Raw genomic sequence first — 19,732 nt, 5'->3', positions numbered from 1 at the left:
AACTTCTGAAGCTACCTACTTTGATAATATTACTGAACTTTTTGCAAGCACTTTAAAGCACACAGATAGTATATGGCAGCGAGTTTAGAATGTTAGCTGGAACAATTAAGGTTTTTAAAAATTGAGCTGTCACATTTCAAGCCAAACACACTTCTGTCCACATAGACGCTGGAAGCATAATGTTCCTAACATTTCTATATTAGAGTTGGTCTGAATCATTAGATTAGTTTTTATGGTCGTAAAACATAGGCAATAGCATTCCTTAGGCTAGAATTCCTTAGGCTAAGATCTGTTTTCACATGTTGTTTGCACAGCAATGATATTCCAGGGGAACACAAGTCCTGGTGTTGAGTCTGCTGCCAGCAATAGTCTGGGCTGGTACCAACGTCATGAGCACTGTTCTTTTCGGTGCCATACACTGAAAAGGTGTTGTTCTAGAATAAGTCTTCAGCAACAGAAATGCATGATGCTTTTCCTTCTACTTCCATCCTTCTTGTAATAGTTAATCAAATAACATCTAGCAAAATCCAGGGCAGTAAGGGTTATTAGATGCAAAATAGATGTCTGTGCAGTGCTCATCAGGCCGTGTAACTGGTCCTCTGTAGTGCTGTGAGACCTAAACTAGGCACACACCTCAATAATACTTCCACTTTGAAGATACTTTTTAAAGTGCAAAAGCTTATTCCAGTTTCTCTGTAGGGAAAGACTTCTTGTAAGTCTTGGCAGAATCCATGCTCAGCTTCTCCTCTGCAGTGCATAGTCATAAAAGGACTCTATAACAGCTTCCCTGTAACTTGAAGCTCTCTGTTTGGATTTCTTTATTTGCAGAAGATGGTTCAGGAAAGCTGTGTATTTTCCTTTTTCAGAGGCTTTTTTCCCTTCCTTCAGTCTTTGCTAACTTCCATTACATTCTTCTGCCCAGAAAAGTTATCTTGCATGCCTTTTTTTACCTGTGCATTTAACTTGAAGGAGTAAAAGGTCTCATATACAAGCTAAAGCTTGATGGCTACCTTGTTGGCAGATCAGCTTTGAAATTAGTGGGTACTACTGCATGTATGTATTTGAGTTTATGTGTTTTAAAATACTTTACGCATAGAACGAGTATTTCCAGATGGACCCTTACAGCCTAAGTCATATTGTCTGAACACTGTATCCTAATGTACTCATATTTTTGTCTTTACTTGATAATTTTATGTATGATGTGATTAGTTGTTTTCATTGCTTTTGAAGCTGCTTCCTGTGCTAATGTAAAATCACAAAGTAGTGTGGCAGAGAAGGAGTGGGAAAGCATCAGGTGGAAGAGTTGTTGCCAAGGTCTAAATATAGATCCTTTTTTTTTTTTTTAACATTTTGGTTTTATTAGCATCTGTGATCTACATGGGAGGTTGCCTGTGACAGTTCCTATGCCTTTTAATAAAAAGATTAGAGCAGAGCTTCTTGCTTCATGTTGAATCAAATAAAAGTGTTCTCTGGAAAGATAAAGGTAAAACATAAACACCTAGTGCTCAGTATTTTGGGTAGTTAATTCTTTCGGAAGTCTAAAAGTAAATTATTTACTGGAAAAACTGAAATTAGCTTACCTGGCTTGATCATGAAGTGCTGTGGATTTTGAGACAAGTGGCTACATTACATTTGCATTTTTTAAATTCTTTGTTGCTTTAAAAAAAGAAACAAACTGGAATTGAATCCAGAGTCAGATTGCTTATGAAGTCATAGTTTTCCTCTCTAAATAAATGGGAATAGCATTCTGAATGCTATACCAACAAATCCAAATGATGGGGTTTTTTTTGAAAGACAGAGGGTAATGAAACAAACACATAAGTGACATGCTAACATTTACAAGCTTTTGATAGCATTAAAGTTGTGCAGAAGAAAATGCATCCATGTACCATACAAATAAAGATTTGAGAATCCTTTTATAATATGATGTATCAGCAGTATGAAGAAGTACACAGTTGGTATAACCTCAGGTATCATGATTGGAAGTGGGTTAATAATGAAATCTATTAATTTTCTTTACTAAGAAGCACAAATCATAGCTTGTGAGTGTGAATTCACACTCTGTAAAGTTCTCACTTACAAATGCTGCAGTCCCACAGCACCTAAACAGGGTGAGCAGAGCAGATGTGGTGATGGTAACAGCATTCAGTGCTAGGCATATCTGTAGAGAGGAGACAGATCTGAGCCCAAGTTAGAAAGCCAAGCCAGGGTCAGGATCACTTGCAATGAAAGTAAACAGGATCAGCCAACAGTCCTCTGATGACTGGGTAAGGTGTTAGTAAGGAGTGGGGGTCTGACCACTTAAGAGGAGTTTAGGAATCCTCGAGGTCCTGACAGTCTGTCTTAAATAGGGTAAAGCAGCATGAAATAAATTTTGTATGACAACACAAAGGCACGTTTCTAATGTAGCTGTCTCCTTGTGTTTTTGTTTTTTTTTTAATGTCATAGGATAGGTGATAGTTGTAGTCGTCTGTCTTGGGAGGTGATACAGTTACAAAGGTTCTGAAATAGCAGTCTCAAAATTCAGTGTAAGTATCATTTACTCTGAAACAATCAGCAGTTCCTCTGCAATAAAAATTGTTGGTTCTGTGTTCTTGTTTTGATTTTTTTTTCTTTTATAAGTGAACAGTCAGAGAAGTCTTTTTAAGTAGAGCTATGAATTTCATAGGCCCTTGGATCTTGGCTGACAGACAGCAAAAGGTTTGAAAACTGACTGTTAATTGTCCAAACATATGAAACAGTTGTTTTTTGGTGGCTGTAGAACGAGAACTATAAAGACTGAGTTGTGTGATAAATTCTGTTGGATCAGTTCATCTGGTGTGTTTAGCTCTGAGCAGATGCGTGTATTTGACACTATAGATATGGTGTTAGGCCTGAAAACTAAGATACATTTCTGTTCAAATGTGAATGGTGACCTTCAGGGAAATGCCAAATCACTGTGCGATAGGAAGATTTTTCTTGTTTCTTCATCAGATTAGTGTGGGAGGGCACAATCAGAGCAGACCTCAAATATATGTATTGTTAAGTATTTGAGTAGTTTTTTTGAGTGGGATTAGGGATTCAGACTGTGAGTTGATACCTTTGAGTTGTTACTCCAAAAAGACACAGATCTTACATAGCTCTGTCATGACTGACATTCTTATTTCTATGGCTGAGGTACTCTGCCATACCCAGAAATGGCACTGATTACTTGAGTCACTAGAGCTAACTACAGAAGTAATTCTAGTTATAAGTTGGATATTACACTTAATCTTGAGTCATATGAGCACACATTAATCTCCTGTCTGATTTGGTGGGAAATACAACCCAGATGTTCGATACTGAGAGCAGTTGTGCAAATGACTGTTACTTTCTGTGGCAGCAGAATCTATACAGTTTATACTGTGAAGCTAAAGTGATAGAAACTTAGAGGAAGAAAGAGAAATTCTGTTTTTTTTTTTTTTTTTTTTTTTTTAAGAATTGGGACCCTTATTACATAAAATGTTTGTGCAGCTTTAGATGAAGCAGTTTTGTCACATGCCTGAGTTTTAATTCCTGTATCTGACTATAAAATATACTGATTTAAGTTGTCTGTCTTAAAGTTAGTATAGTTCATAAAATATAGGTATTTTTTCTGACTTCTACTACCTTCTTTGGATTCATGTCTTCAAAACTTATGAATACCCCTAAATCTTGCATAATTTGATGCTGAACATTGTGGTAGTGGATTGTCCTTTAGCTGTTCTACATGGAAGTTGGCTTCTAAGAGTACACTTCACTGGTGCTACAGTAAATGCACTGTAATCTGTTAAAGATGTGAAGCATTTTAATAGTTATTCAGTACCTTATAGCTGCATTTTTCCCTCTAGATTTTCACTGAAGTCTTAGCATGTATTGTCTAGTGTTATTATTGCACTGTATACTGAGATTCAGCATTACAAAGAGGAACATGCACATATCGGAGCTGGGAAAGGAGAACTATTTGAGAAAGCTGTGAGATGGGGGTGATACTTTGTTAAGCATCCAGTGCTCCATTGGAAGATGAGGCTGGTGCAAACTTAAGGACAAATTTGGCCTTGTCAGCCTTTGAAGGTCTTCTGGGTTTTAGAGGTGGGGATCTTGCCTTGCTCAGTTGCTCAGAACCCTTCACAGCTCTGCTTTCATGTGATGAATGTGACATATAACAGGCAGCATTAGATGTGTTAAACTTGGAATTATGAAAGAACTGTTATGTGGCTATTTGGATATTTTTATTATTATAAGTCCAGAATTTTTTACCAAATGTTTATTGAACATGTGTGAATTGCAATTTCAGAGGCTTAATCTGGCAGTCTCATGGGATGAAGAAACACTCCAGAACCTGTTTGTGAAAAGTGTGATGGATAATTTTCTCTTTGGTCAAGAAATCAAAGAAGTCAGACCAACAGTTTTAGGCATTTTGTTTGCATTTTTACAACAGAAATTAGCACTTAATTTTCTGACCCAGTGGTATTGTCTTAAGGAGTACTTGACAGAGAGCAAGTACAACTGTTACTGTTACTATAACCTCTTCCCACCCCCAGAATCAAAATCCATAAAACTTCAGGATGAATTCTTACTTAAATATTACTTTCCAACTGTTTTATTGGTTCTGTGTAGCTTCAGTGATTTTTATTTGAAATTGTTTTCAATTGTTGATGTGTTGTAAAAGCATTATAATCTCTATCCAAGTCAGTGTTTAGTGTTAATAAATTCCATTTCCTGACTTCTGCAATAAAATACTGCTTTTATTTCCCTGCTAGTCCTTGGGACTGAACTGAAAAAATGAATGCTTTTGTCTTTTGGTAGAAGAGTAGGTATCCCTCAAAGTGAAAAGTTTTTTCAGCAATATGAATGACAGTTTGGATGGGCTGATTCCTAGTTCACTCTATTCCCTTCACTTAAAATCACAACTAACAATATAAGCTTAGCTGATGGTGTGTTTCAGATTATTACTATATGATGTATTTTATAGGAGTTGTTTACTGGTGGTGGAACAATTCTAGACCCGTATCCAGTGAAGAGTAATTCCAGCCATTGTTACAGATGTATCTACTTCTTCAGTCTTTAATTTGGTAGTGTCTTCTGTGTTAGTGAAATTGGTAGCTGATGACTAGTTTTGGTCTCCTAGACAACAGCGGTCTAGTCCCTTCAATTCTGTTTTTTGAAAAGCTGTAAAAGCTCACATAGAATGGATTATTCTGCTCTGTTTTAAACATTCTTGTTTGTAGTTAATTGTTTGTACGCCCTCTGGGTATTCAATTAATTTTATCTATCTCTGAGTGATGTGAGCATAATTTGCTACCTTGGCACAGAAGATGCTTTTAATAGTTGTATTGATGCTCTTGCTAGTATGAAATATAAATGTGTTGCTTTTTCTGTTTTGTCAATTTGTGTTACTGTTTGTTGGGGTGTTTTTTATGACTTTTCCATTCTTAGCATAAAAATTAGGTTACTGCTCGTACCTGTCTTATTTGGATTTTAAAAAGTTGTTAATATTTCCTTTTGAGATTGGTGGTACAGGAGAGAGACTGCAAGGAGCAGGTAAAAGAAAAGATTTGGATGGAAAATGGCTAAATTAAGTTGTGCTACTTTCTTAAAACTTCAGTCTCCTAAACTAATTCAGATCTTGAAAATGTCATCTGAAATTACTGTGTGACTTAAATGCATCAATGGCTACAATAGCTAGATATGAAAAATTGTCTGTTTTTAATTCTGTTCTGTGATTGTATGTCTAATAGTTAAATAAAAAGATCAGAAGCTCCAGGTTTGAACTGGCAGGAGTTTTGGTGACATAAGGCTGGGTGGAATATGAGATACAGAAAATAAATTATTACGCCATAGATTCACTTATTCCTTGGAATATTAGTTTTTACTGTTTTTAACCAGTAGAATATGCATGATATACAAAATAGAAATTTGATAGTATTCATTTAAAGGCCACTTCTTATATTATCCTACACAACATTTATTGGTTGTATTCATTATTCAAACCCTGAACAATTTCTAAATTCAATGGAGTTTTTTTATTCTGCAGCAGTTTATATGAGTGCTTCACAAATTTCATCACTGTGTTTAGATGAGTTGGCATTTGCTCCATTTTTAAAATGAGATGCAATGAGTGTACGGTAAATGGTTCAAAACAATTCTTTGTGTTTTGTGGGATGTAGTGTCTAATCTCTTCAGAAATATTGTAAGTAGTGTTTTGAAATATGAAGTCTAGCTCCTGTTGGTATCAGTCATTTGATGCACTGTAGGTGTTCAGAACAATTAGAATAGCACATACATCTGGGCGCCCTGACTGTGAAGAGCTGAGGATAGTTCTAGCAGTGAATGAGTTATAGGAGAGATATGAATTTCCAGGCTGGTACTTGCCTCCTTCAGCTGTGGCAGTCCTCTTTTCCTGTGATGGTTTACTTGAGTCTTTCTATGTCACAAACTTCTATTGAAGTCTAGACTGTGTAATTCAAGTTTTCTGAATGCAGAATTTCAATGCTACTTGCAGTGATGGAGTTAAATTTTTGTATTTCAATACAATTGTAATTTTCTTCCTTTACTGGGTAAAGTAAGAAATAGAGCTATTATTGAATGTCCTCTGGGTCATTCAGCTTTTTTTAGAGCTGCTGCTACTTTAGCAAATGATATTTGGCAGAGGTGTAGCAATTGTTAATTCAGAATGGCAGTGGACTTTTGATAAAGAGCTTCTTGCTCTAATCACTGTGTGTATTTAAGTGTTGAACTTTTTTTTCAGTTCTAAGACTGTTGCTCTAGTACACATTGTTGTTTCAGGATATGTTCTCTTTCATTTGTTAGTGTTGGAATGTCGCAGTACATGTACACGGAGATCTGAGGAGTTTTTGACCCTGGTCTTTTTGAAAACACTTGAAGTAAAAAAAAGTCTTTCTTTAATCAGATATTTATTTTTGTTTGTATATTGTATTTCTGAATATAGGTTGTTCTTCTGAATTTGACTTGACCACTGTTCCATGCTTTTTGGAAATGGCTGCTGTTCAGTGGGTGTCTAATGAGTCTGATACTGTAGTTATTAAAATAATTGAATTTATGGTCTGCAGGCACAGTTGGGCTCAGTTATTTGGTTAGTAGTGCACTCTTCAAACACATGTTTGAAATGTTGAAATATGCTTTTTAAGCAGTTAATTCAATCTCAAATCCTAAGTGCTATTCAAGTCATAGTAATCAGACCTGCCGTTTCACTGTGTGGCTGATAGTTAGTGATCACAAGTTGCACATGTGTCTATTGCTGAGCCATCCATCCCGTTCTGAGGAGGCTATAATCTGATCTTAAGACTCCTCCCATGGGACACCTGATAAAACCTAGGCCCTAGGTCTGTACCCTTTCGGCTCTGGGCTCTCTGGGCTTTTCTCAGGCTCTTGGGCCTCTGCCCCTGGTACAAGGCGAGGGCTGGTGGGGGGGGGGTATAAAATTGACTCCCCTGCTAAACAACAGAGATTTGTCTTGTCTGTTTTCCCTGCTGCTGGTGGTGGCTCCCTGGATCACAGTTGGCACTGCTGCCACACACTACTACAGTCTGTACTTGAACATTTTTCTGTGGAAGAGGGAATTAATTGTATGAAAGCATTTTTGAAAGGGGTATCACACTGAAAGCGTGAACAAAGTGTTTTATGCTCTGCTAATTGACATTAACTTGTAAAGACTGGCATAACTGCACTAGGCCTGACTAGGATGGAGTTAATTTTTTTCATAGTAGTTCCTGTTGTGCTGTTTTTGAGATTTTTGACCAAAACAGTGCTGGGAAGGCACTGATGTGCTTGCACGTTGCTGTGCAGTGCTTGCACAGCATCAAGACCACCTTTGTTTCACACTCTTGCTTCCCCTCAGGGAATAGACTTGGGCAAGAGGCTGGGAGGGGGCACAGGCAGGACCGCTGAGCAGAGGGATCTTGCATGCTGCATTACATCGTGCTTGGCAGCAGCGCTGGCTGTGGTGGTAGTAAGTGGGGGGAGCTGTTCCAAGCAGCCATTGCTCAGAATCTGAATGGACATGTGTCTGTTGGTGGGAGGTGGTGAGCGATTGCCTTTCCATGACTTGTGGGGTTTTGTTGCGGTTTTTTTTTGCTTCTACCTTCCCGTCTCCCCTCCCACCTTTAAACTGTCTCTTTTCTTAACAACCACAAGTTTTATTTGCTTTTTCCTTTTTGGTTCCCTCCAGTATCCCACTGCAGAGAGCAGGTCAGTGAACAACTAGTTTCAGGGCTTTGCTGCTGGCTACAGTAGACATACCATAATAAGATAAAAATTTTCAGCTGTATACATGCTTTTCAGTTTTCTACTGTTCTGTATATTGAATTTTGAAATTGTCTTATTTATATAAATTTTGTTTTAACTTCATCTTTTTGATCTTGTACTGATGAGGCTAGTAAACCAATGTGTAATTCAGTGTTATACTTAATTATTCCCATATTTTTTATCTGCTTTTCTATTCAACATTTCAAGTAATTTCTGGTTGAATTTGGCCAAGGAACATACTCTCCACGCAGTGTTTTCCCTCTTTTTTGTTGTTCATCTGCTCAGTGTTTTGCGATAGCCATTTTAGCAAATAACATAGTAACAATTAATTAGTTTACCAGTCTGGAAGACCTGATGATATTTCAGTTGTAACAATGTATTTGATTCTAGCTTGGTAACTGTGGCAGGCTTGTGAGGGAGACTCACCAGTATGGCTATTTTGAAACAACTAATTAATGATGAGTCAACTATAAGAAAGCTGATACTGAATTGCATTTAATATTGTTTTGTATGCATCTTTAGAAAGGGTGATTCTTGTTCAGTGACCATTGGAATACTGTTTTGGAGCTAAATGTATGCTTTAATGAAAAGTAGTTTGTGACCAGAGGATGTTTTAAGTATGCTTATGTACATGAATTTGTTTTAAATAGACGATATGTAATTTTTTTCATTTTTGAGGCAATGATTTTTCTTAAGCTTTTTTGTAGCAAACTTTTAAAATTGCCTTATATGAACAATTTTGTGAGTATAGCTGTTGGAATAAGCAGACTTGTTCTCATTTGCTCTGTTCCTTAGAATTTTAGAACTGATTGGTGTTCTGCCCTGGTTTTTTTTTTTTTTTACTAGATGTAAATGAGTTGACTGCAGCCATTAAGAAAGTCTTCCTGAATCTGCAGATAAAGTTCCTTCCTTAGCAAGACTGAGCTAAGGCCATGATAGATGACTATTCTAAGAAAGCAGAGTCTGCATTTAAATTTGATTTTTATTTTATTTGGGTTAATAATGTGTGTATTTAATTAAGTGTAGATTAAGTCACTTTTTAAAAAAGTAAATCACTTAAGTCACTTTTGTTTAAAAAAAAAAGTATTTATGTAATAGAATCATAGAACAGCTTGGGTTGGAAGGGACCTTAAAGATCATATAGTTCCATCCCTCCAGCCACAGGCAGGGACACCTTCCACTAGACCAGGTTACCCAGAGCTCCATCCAGCCTGGCCTTGATCACTTCTGGGGATGGGGCATCCACAACTTCCTTGGGCAATCTGTTCCAGTGTCTCACCACCCTCACAGTAAAGAATTCCTTCACAATATCTAATATAAACCTACTCTCTTTCAGTTTGAATCCATGTCCCTATTCCTGTCACTACATGCTGTTGTGAAACGTCTCTCTCCATCTTTCTTGTAGGTTCCCTTCAGGTACTGGAAGGCCACAATTAGGTTACCCTTAAACCTTCTATTTTCCAGGCTGAAAAACCCCAGTTCTCTCAACTTCTCTTCATAGGAGAGGTGTTCTGTCCCTCTGATCATCTTTTTGGCCTCCTCTGGACTCCCTCCAGCAGGTCCATGTCCTCCCTGTGCTGGGACCCCAGAGCTGATGCAGCACTGCAGGTGGGGTCTCAGCAGAGCAGAGCAGAGGGTAAGAATCCCCTCCCTGGCCCTGCTGCCCACACTGCTCTGGATGCAGCCCAGGACACGTGTGGCTCTCAGGGCAGTGAGTGCCCATGGCTGGGTCAGGTCCAGCCTCTCATCCCCCAGCACCCCCAAGTCCTTCTGGGCAGGGCTGCTGTGATCTGTCCATCCCCAGCCTGTGCTGGTACCAGGGTTGCTCTGACCCAGGTGTAGCACCTTGCACATGACCTTGTTAAACCTCATGAGATTCCCATGGGTCCTCTCCTAGAGCTTGTCCAGGTCCTTTTGGATGGCATGCCATCCTTCAGCTGTGACAACTGCACCACTCAGCTTGGGGTCATTTGCAGATTAGCTCAGAGTGCACTCAATCTATGTCATTAATGAAGATATTAAATAACGCTAGTCCCAATACAGATCCTTGAGGGGCACTTGTCACTGATGTCCTCCATCACCTGCCTGTCCTCCATGTGCCTTAGCACAGCTGTTGGGAGGATCTGTTCCATCGTCTTCCCTGGCACAGAGGTGAGGCTGACAAGTCAGTAGTTCCTGGGGTCCTCCTTTCTGCCCTTCTTAAAAATGGCTACCATGTTTCCCCTTTTCCAGTCACCTGGGACTTGCCCTGAGTGCCATGACTTTTCAAATGTCATGGAGAGTGGCTTGGTACCTACATCAGCCAATTCCCTCAGGACTCTGGGATGCATCTTGTCAGGTCCAACAGACTTAGGTAAATTCTGGTCCCTCAGGTGGTAATGAACCTGATCTTCTCTTACAGTGGGTAGTACTTTGTTCTCCCAGTTCTCTTCCTGTCATCCATCCACTTCAGAGGTGTGGGAAGAGAGGCTGCATGTGAAGACTGAGGAAAAATGTTGAGTACCTCAACCTTCTCTTCCTTCATTGTTACCAGTTTTCCATTGTTACCAGCTGCGTTACTGGGGATGAACTTCTTTGACCTTCCTTTTCTGCTTAACATACCTGTAGAAGCCTTTATTGTTATTCTTTGCATCACATGTAAAGGTTTTAAATGTATCTCTTCAAAGGGAATATGAATGTAAATATATATAACTATATTTTTGTCTCAGTCTTTATCAACTCCAGATTGTTTTCTAATGTTGAACTAGGCTGTTGGAAATGAGAAAATATCTATATCTAAACATCATAGTTATAAAATAAGTAAATAGTACATATATAGCTCTTTTTGGTGTAAATATAGACTATTGTACATTTATGTAAATATGTAACTAACAGTATTGAATAAGTGGATATACTAATTTTCAAGAAAGCCTACCTTTTATCCATTGCTATATTCTGAAAATACAAAAATTTTAGGGCACAGAAAAAATGTGATACAACCAGGCATCATATGGAATAAATACAAGTTTTGTCAAACTGAGTTAGTGTGGTCCATTGTGGTGGGCACTTCTGCTCTTCTGCAGAACAAAGTCTCCCTGTCAGTAGCACAGAGCAATGTTTAATTCCTGAAATCATTTTCTCAAGCTAAATTTTGAGCAGTCTTTTTTGCTGTATAATTATACAGCAAAATTGAGGTAGAAAAAATTAAACTTCTTTCCTTAATTTTGCTTGTTCAAGTAGAAGCTGAATCCAAAATGCTTTTGGCATTATGGGACCCTGTTTTTTCAGCTTCATTTTTATTAAATGCTTTCTCTGTTCTTGATGGGGTTGAATGTACTTCTGGATAGGGAAGTCCAAGTGTTACAAAAGCTCTTTTCTTCTCTTGTGCTTTTCAAGTGTATAGGCGTGGAGTCCACACCTGGTCAACACAGCAGAATAGAGGTTTTTCTCTTCTTTCATGAGAGCTTTTTTTTCCTTAGAAATGAAATATATGACAGATGGGGTTTCTGTTATACTGTGTTAATCTAGGTTTATAAGAAACTCAGAATGAAATTATGTTAGTTTGGAGACGAAGAGGTAGATGTTTACAAACTTCCTTCGTGAAAACAAACCTTTTTTACTTTGAAAGAAAATCTGACTTTTATATGATATAATGATATGAGTGTTGCCTTTTTGATTATATGCACGTGCATAGATTTACACAACTGTTTCCTCTTCTAGGATCCTTCTGTTACACAAGTGACAAGAAATGTTCCTCCAGGGCTTGATGAGTACAATCCGTTCTCTGATTCAAGAACAGTAAGCACATTTATTTCTTAATCATGCTGTTAATCTTTCATTTGTGAAGTTTTATTTTCAGAATTGGAACTGATGTTCTCGAATGTATAATGGGCTGGCTAGAAGTAGTGGAAGATGTGTAAGAATAGATAGTTCCATTAAGTATTTGGAGGATGCATAGGCAAGGTTGATTTCAGAGAGCTTTTGAGCTTTGTTAAGGAAGACAGGCCCTCTGAAAGGGGACCAAAACAGAACTGAGCTTTTTTCCTGTTTCTACTAACTTCTGATAGTTTTTACTGAATTATTTTTCCTGTTTTCATAGCCTTCTGATAGTCTGTCCTTGGCGTTTTCTGCATTTCACTAGCTTTGGAGCTTATGAGTGTGGCACACTTACCCAGGTTTTTGGTTTTGATTTCTGTTTCACTTAATGAAAATGCTGTTCAGAATAGGAAAACATTATGTTTGAGTAACGGTCCACAGGCTTTGTATAGTGGCACAGTAGTGAAAGGAAAAAATTATGTTAGAGAAACAGTTGTTTTACACCTCTAATTTATATAGTTTCAATATACCTTGTGCTTTTCTTTTTCCATTGTGGGAAGGAATACAAGAAATAGGGTAGTAAATTCATACTGTAACTGCATTTTCAGTGGCTGCTTATGATAATGAAGATCTTGTGCAAGATTATCAAATTTGTGGTTGGTTATTGTCTGTCAATATAATTTATAAATATTTAAATACTGCATTTTTAAAATGCAGTCGTATTTTTTATGAAAAATCTGGTAGTGCTGTTAGGGAGTGTTCATATTAGACTATTTGCAATGCCATGGATGGAACAACAGAAATTCACTCGTGAGAGAGAAGGAGGTTATGTTAATTGATCTAAACCAGCATTTTAACAAAATTGCATAGCAAATGCAAATGGGGTGGTAAAGTGGTTTAACAAGATTCGATGGTGAGGTACATTTGATTGCTGCCTAGAGGACATGGTCAGAAAAAGCTGTCAAGAAGGCCTTCCTGTATAGTCACGAGGTTCAGAAAGGGCCCCATTGAATTCTGGACTCCTTCCTCAGGTGGGGGAGGTTTGGTATGTGTGGATCCAGACTTAGTCCCAGATTTTGTCACTGATATACATCTAAAGGACTACATGTGCACAAGCAGTCCTTTCTGTCACTTAGCTAAGATTTCAGTGTATAGTGTCAATTACTGAAAATCTGTTGTGGCAAGAATTTCTCCACTTTGAGGAGTAATGCTGAGATGTGCCGCTATGCAAGGGGGGGGTCCTGCTGTGCAGCCCATAGCTGTGTGAGAGAGCTCAAGGGTCCCTGGGCTGTGCACTATTTATGAAGTAAGATGATTGATTTGTGGTCATATTTGCATACCAATTACAGAAGTTAGTTTCTTCCATACTTGGCTTGAGTCAAGTCTTTATTAGCACTATGGTTAGGTAGGTGCATTGCTCAGATCAGCCCTTGGGTACTATTGTCTGTCTCCCCAAAAACCTACTTAAGAGCTGGATGTGGTTTTCATGACCAGATGTAGTTTTCAGACCATTGCAACTGTCAATGTTTATAACTTGAGCAAGATTGTGGGAAATAATGGGAGCATGGAGAGCAGACTCTCATAGCAATGGAACTGTAAGGTTTCACACAGTTTTAAAATTCTATGTGGAGGAAGCTTGGTTTTGGATATGCCTTGGATCAGCTGTTTAAGGAAGAATATTTACAGCTAGCAACAATGTTAAGTAAGTCTCCAAAATTCTTTTCTTCTAGGTCACAATATCAGGAATTATGTTATGAAAAAAAAAAGTAAATTCTACTTTTTCTCAGTATTCCTAATTTTGTTTACTGTCTTCTGGTATTTTTGTGCCTTGACTTTTTTTTGTCCTTCACCTTCAGTGGTAGGAAGGTAACATGTAAGACATATGGAGAAGAGCAAATAGGCATGGGAGATTTTAGGTTGCAGATGTCACCACCTAAGTATCTAACATGAGAAATCTGTTTTGTTAGGGTTTTTTCCATTTATGCTTATCAGATTTCAAAATCTGTCTTATTTTTGATTGTTAAACAAAAAAACAACAAAAATACGGGAACAGTGTAAAAGTCATATTAAATATCCTTGGCTGATCTTCAGTGGTTTTGTCTCCAGCTCAAATAGTAAAAATGGAGATTACATTGTCTCTTTTGTCATGTTTCTGAAGATCAGCAATGAACAATAACCTGTCCCAAATAAATAAACTTCACCTGTTTAAGGGAATCAATTCAAGAGAGAACTTCTTTTGAACACCTATCTCCAGTCAGCTGTTGAAAACAAGTTTAGTTAGATAAATTTTTTAAACTGTATTCTAATTGTTTTTAAACTGACTATTGCTGAAACCTTAGGCAGCAAACTACAAACTTTCACTTCGGGAAGGTGAGCTAGTTCTTTAGTTGTTACTTAATTTTGTGAAGGAAGCCTCTAAGACAAGTGCAAGCTGGATGATTAATAAGCTGCAACTGTCAAGTGAAGCTGCAATCTGTGCAGATAAAAACAGCTATACATAAAGAATTCCAAAAAGAACTAGTAGGCCCCACATCAAAAATCATATGGGACCAAAAGGCATATGCAGGGTGCATAAAGAACATGTGTAGAATGCGTCCATGGGTTCTGAAGGTATAAAAGCCCATGGAGAATGAATTCATAGGTTGTGAATGTTTAGAAGCCCAGGGACTTTCTTTGTTCTAGGTTTCTCTCAAGATACACCCAGCTCAAGCTCTCATTCAGGTACTGGAAGGTTCTATAAAGTCTTCCCAGAGCCTTTTCTTCTCCAGGCTGAAAAAACCCAACTCTCAACCTGTCCTCACAGGAGAGGTGCCCCATTCCTCTGACCATCTTGGTATCCTTCCTCTGAACGCACTATGTCCATGGTCTTCTTAGTCTGGGGGTCCCAGAGCTGGATGTAGTAATCCAGTTGGGCTGTCACAAGAGGAAAGAGGAGGGGCAGAATTGCTTCCCCTGACACAGGCCACTTCTGGTTAAGCTTCTTTGGATGCAGCCCAGGTTGTGAGCACAATGCTAGAGCTTGAGAGTACACTGATACAACTTCAGTAATCTTCACTTCTAGGAAAATCCCAGACTGTGCAGCTATGTTTTGCAGGGCTTTTTGTTGAACATTATTTTGGGAGCTAAATGATTTTCCAAGGCATTTGAATACTTCTGTTTGTTTCATTGTAAGTAGCTGTGGTATTCTTTTTGCTTCTCAGCTTTGATTAGGGTTATAAAAATAAGTACTTTAGTTTGGCAGGAAGACTTAGAGCAAACTGAGTATAAAAAGCATGATGATAATTATTTAAAGGGCCATCTTTTAAGAGCTCAAGAGCAAGCAATTTCAAAGTATTGTAATTCAAGGAAGTAAGTCAGAAGGCCAACTTGGCTGAGCAGGGATATTTTTCTAGAACTTAAATAAAAATGAGAGGTGTTTGGACATTGAAAACAAGGACAGATGACACAGGAGGGTTTGCAGAGTTGCTGTTTGCCGCTGCAGGCAGGAGATTTGTGTGTTTTAAAACTTGATGAGCATCCAAGCAGGACAGCACTGTGGACGACAAAATGGCCTTTTAAAAAGGTCAGCAGCAAAAGGATGTTCAGAGATAATATTGGTCCATTACTTGATGAGGTCAGTTGTCACCCTTGCGCCAAGAATGACACAAGAATAGACAAAGACACTGCATAAAAAGGAAGAAAAGAAAGCCTTTATGGAAAGGAAACTTTGGCTTAAATAGACCAATACAATACATTCTATTTGACTGGTTACTTAATAAAAACATCTTTCTCACACACAGTCCTTGAGAGGAACAGAAAAGCAAGGTGGAATAACACCACCTGCAGATTGTTTAGACTAACAAGTTATCACATTCCTACAACTCCCCAAAAATTGTCACAAGCCACTGTGAGAAACGATTGCCGTTTCTCTCTCCCTGACCAGGCTGGCATCCACAGTCAGTCACCTCACAATTAGGGGTGTGGACAGAGCCGAGATGTTTTATGCCTTTTTTTACCTCTAACACTGATGGGCCAAGGGGCCCTTGTAGTCCTGTGACTTGAAGGCTTTGTAAACTCTGAAGTTGTTCAAGATGTACTGCTCCAACTGAATGCACATAAGTCAATGGGGCCTGACGGAATTCATCCCAGTGTACTGAAAGAGCTGGTTGATCATTGTCATGGGTCCTCTCCATGTTATTTTTCAGTGGTCATAGAAATCTGAAAATGTACCAGTTGACTGGAAGCTGGCAAATGTTGTCCCAGTTTTCAGTAAGACTAAGAGGGAAGACTTTGGTAATTACAGGCCAGTAAGTTTCACTTCAGTGCCTGGTAAAATTATGGGGGTTATTCTGTGAGCAAGGGAAAAACACTAGAGAGACAATACAGTCATTAGTCAGAGCCAGAATTGGTCCATGAGGGGAAATTCCTGCTTAACCAACTTAAGCTGGGAGTTGGACTCCATGATCCTTATAGGTCCCTTTCAGCTTGAAATGCTCTATGATCATGATACTTTCTTCACTAGGTTCTTCATCTGTCATAGATAATTTATAATAACTATGCCTATTGTGCATTGCTGTGATCTTTGACTAGTACTCTGGGAAAACACATTAAAGCCATACTGAACTTCTAGCATTTAAGATTGTTTTGATCACTACAACTTTGTTTCCCTGTGCACACATTATGAAGCTAAGTATGAAAACATAGTAGTATCAAAAACATGCACCTTTTTCTGTACTTAATGAAAGAAATACTATTTCATCAACAGTGTGTCTTCTGAATACAATGACTGAAATGCAATTTTTGCTGAAATGCAACTTTTGCTAGCATTATATTCTTAACACATGTATCAACCTAGAAGAAATTGGTGAAATAGTCAACTAATGGATCTTGAATTTGAATGTTTCATTACTTCTCTAGTTAGCTGAGTGATTATAAGCCTTTGTTAAGTAGAAGGCTCTGGAAGACATTATTAATAAATTACATTGTGTTTCAGAGTATGAATGATGACTCTTAAATGCTGCAATCCTCTGAAACAGTTACTGGCTGTATTACTATTCATGTCTGAACAAAATTAAAATTCCATTTACATTTACTGAATTCCTAAAATTCTTTGAGTGTTAATTGAAAGTAGTGCAAGGTGACCTGCACCACAGAACTCATTTGATGTCTTTTTTCTAAAGATTGTAAATATTGCAAGCAGCATATCAAGTTTTCAATTTATATCAGTAAATCCTTCCTTTAAATCATCTAAATTGGTTCTTACAGATACAATGAACACAAATTTATTAGAATAGGAAAATATTTCTCTATAATTGTCTTTTGTTTTCTTAGCCTCCTCCAGGAAATGTGAAAATGCCTAATGTACCCAGTACCCAGCCAGCAATAATGAAACCAACAGAAGAACCATCTTCCTACACGCAAATAGCAAAGGTTTGTCTGCAACTTTTAGGCATGATTTTCCTTTTAATAACAATTATTTAAATATGCTTCTGGAATAATATATTTTGTAAGTAAGTATTGCTTTCCAAATTAAAATTAATACTGCCTTTAAGTAATTGGTAATATGTGAATTTGTGCTATATTGGGTCAGTCTTAATAAATGGAGGTGCTCAATTATAGTGAAAAGACTTGGAATATTAATGCCATGTTCATACTTTTTGTCAATATCTGGTGATATTTGTTTTGTTCAGGAGCATGCCTTGGCCCAGGCAGAACTGCTAAAGCGTCAGGAAGAACTGGAAAGAAAAGCAGCTGAACTAGATCGCAGAGAAAGGGAAATGCAGAGTCTCAATCAGCAAGGGGGTATGCATGAAAAATACATTTTAAATTTCAGAAATGTCACTTTCCTTAGAAACTTCTAATTTTGCAGTGACATTTTGAAGCAGACTGACGAGGGGTTTTAGTAATTTCTTCCGGAAAAGGAAGTGTGTCTCCCTTGAGAAGATGAATACAGTGAATAAACTGTGCTGTCCTTTCAGATTTTCAGTGAAAAAACTTTAAATGTGGCTTCTGTAGCATGTTATTCTCTTCTATTATTCTCCTCTATTTTTATTTGAGATTAGTATCTGAGTTACACTACTGAATAAAAATGGAACATTTTGAGATGAAGTGAAACTAACTTGTTAAAGTAACATCTCTTTGATTTCTCATTTGTCTGTATTTACAGCTGTATGAGAACTTTTCTGGTTTGAAACATTTAATTTCTTTTGCTGTGTTACAAACAAAATATTCTACGCAAATAAGCAGAAAGATCTCTTCTATTATTAATCTTTTATTGGATTTTTTTGTATGCCACAAACTCTGTGCTGTGCAAAATCAACCGTTTTTTACAGCAATTTCACACGTGTGAGAAGATTTACATCCTCTTAACTGAAGATGCTTTGCTACAAGTACATCTGTGGGAATATTCCTTTTCAAAAGAAAGAACTTCAGATTAAAGTTCAAAAGAACCCCAAAACCCAACAAAGCAAACCACTGTGTATAAAGTTGACTTTATCTGGTCATTTCACTTTTATCTACAGTTCTGTCACACATGCTGGGTTTTTTTTTTTAATATGCAGTGTTACAATTACAAATTGCATAATTCCTTAGTAATTCGAGTTGTCAGGGGATTTTGTAGAATAGAATAAAATATTTTCAGTTGGAAGGAACATACAATGAATCACAGAATAGTGATTGGAATAGTGTTGGAAGGGGACTCTGGAGGTCATCTCATCCAAGGCAGGGTCACCAGTAGCAGGTGATACAAGAACAGGAATGTATCCAGGTGGGTTTTGAAGGTCTCCAGAGAGGGACACTCCACAAAGCCTGTTCAAGTGCTCTCAATGTAAAGAAGTTCTTCCTCATGTTAAGTGAAACTTCCTGTGTTTTACTTTATTGCCATTGCTTCTTGTCCAGTTATCTGGGCATCTCTGAAAAGTCTGACACCATCCTCTTGGCACCCCCCTTTCAGATATTTATATACATTGATGAGATCCCCTCTCAGTCTTCTCTAGACTAAACAGGCCCAGCTCTCTCAGTCTCTTGTCTCTCTGGTACTGAGGAGCCCAGAACTGGACACAGCACTCCAGATGTGCCCTCACCAGGGCCCAGTAGAGGGAGAGGATCAGCTCCCTTGACCTGCTGGCCACACTCTTCCCAGTGCAGCCCAAGATCCCACTGGGCCTCCTGGCCACAAGGCCACACTGCTGGCTCATTGTCACCTTGTGATCCACCAAGACTCCCAGGTCCTTCTCCGCAGAGCTGCTCTTTAGTGGGGCAGCCCCAGCCTGTGCTGGTACCTGGGGTTATTCCTCCCCAGGTGCAGGACCCTGCACTTGCCCTTGTAGAACCTCATTTGGGTTCTCTCTGTCCAACTCTCCAGCCCACCAAGGTCCAGCCCAAAGGCAGCAGAGCCTTCGGCTGTATCAGCCACTCCCCAGTTTGGATCTTCAGCAAGCCTGCTGAGGGTACCTTGGATCCCTTCATCCAGGCCAGTGATAAACAAGTTGAGTGAGACTGGACCCATTATTGATCCCTGTGGAACACCACTGACTGTTGCATCCTGGGTTTGGGTTCACATTATGGGTTTTTTCATTGTTAATTTTCCATTTCTCTGTACCCTCGTGCATCTCCTGGGTTTTCCCCTACTCCTGCAGTTTCCGTGCCCGTCTCCCCGTTCTCGCGGTCCCACTCACCCCAAAGTCTCGTGTCC

At 38.4% G+C, this 19,732-nt stretch overlaps 1 protein-coding gene across 3 annotated transcripts in view; it reads left to right on the top strand.

The window, feature by feature from the left end:
• Positions 1 to 19,732, top strand: part of SCAMP1 (secretory carrier membrane protein 1) — a 39,537-nt gene that overhangs the window by 1,024 nt on the left and 18,781 nt on the right. For all 3 annotated transcript variants that reach the window (XM_068176766.1, XM_068176764.1, XM_068176765.1), the window contains exons 2-4: positions 11,965 to 12,042; positions 17,371 to 17,469; positions 17,730 to 17,841. In XM_068176766.1, the coding sequence (XP_068032867.1) occupies positions 11,965 to 12,042; positions 17,371 to 17,469; positions 17,730 to 17,841 (289 nt within the window). The remainder of the gene's footprint in view (positions 1 to 11,964; positions 12,043 to 17,370; positions 17,470 to 17,729; positions 17,842 to 19,732) is intronic.

The sequence above is a fragment of the Anomalospiza imberbis genome, chromosome Z (assembly GCF_031753505.1).
Source record: "Anomalospiza imberbis isolate Cuckoo-Finch-1a 21T00152 chromosome Z, ASM3175350v1, whole genome shotgun sequence".
NCBI classification, from domain to species: domain Eukaryota; kingdom Metazoa; phylum Chordata; class Aves; order Passeriformes; family Viduidae; genus Anomalospiza; species Anomalospiza imberbis.
The sequence above is the reverse complement of the archived record's forward strand: the minus strand, read 5'-3'. Positions and strand labels throughout refer to the sequence as shown.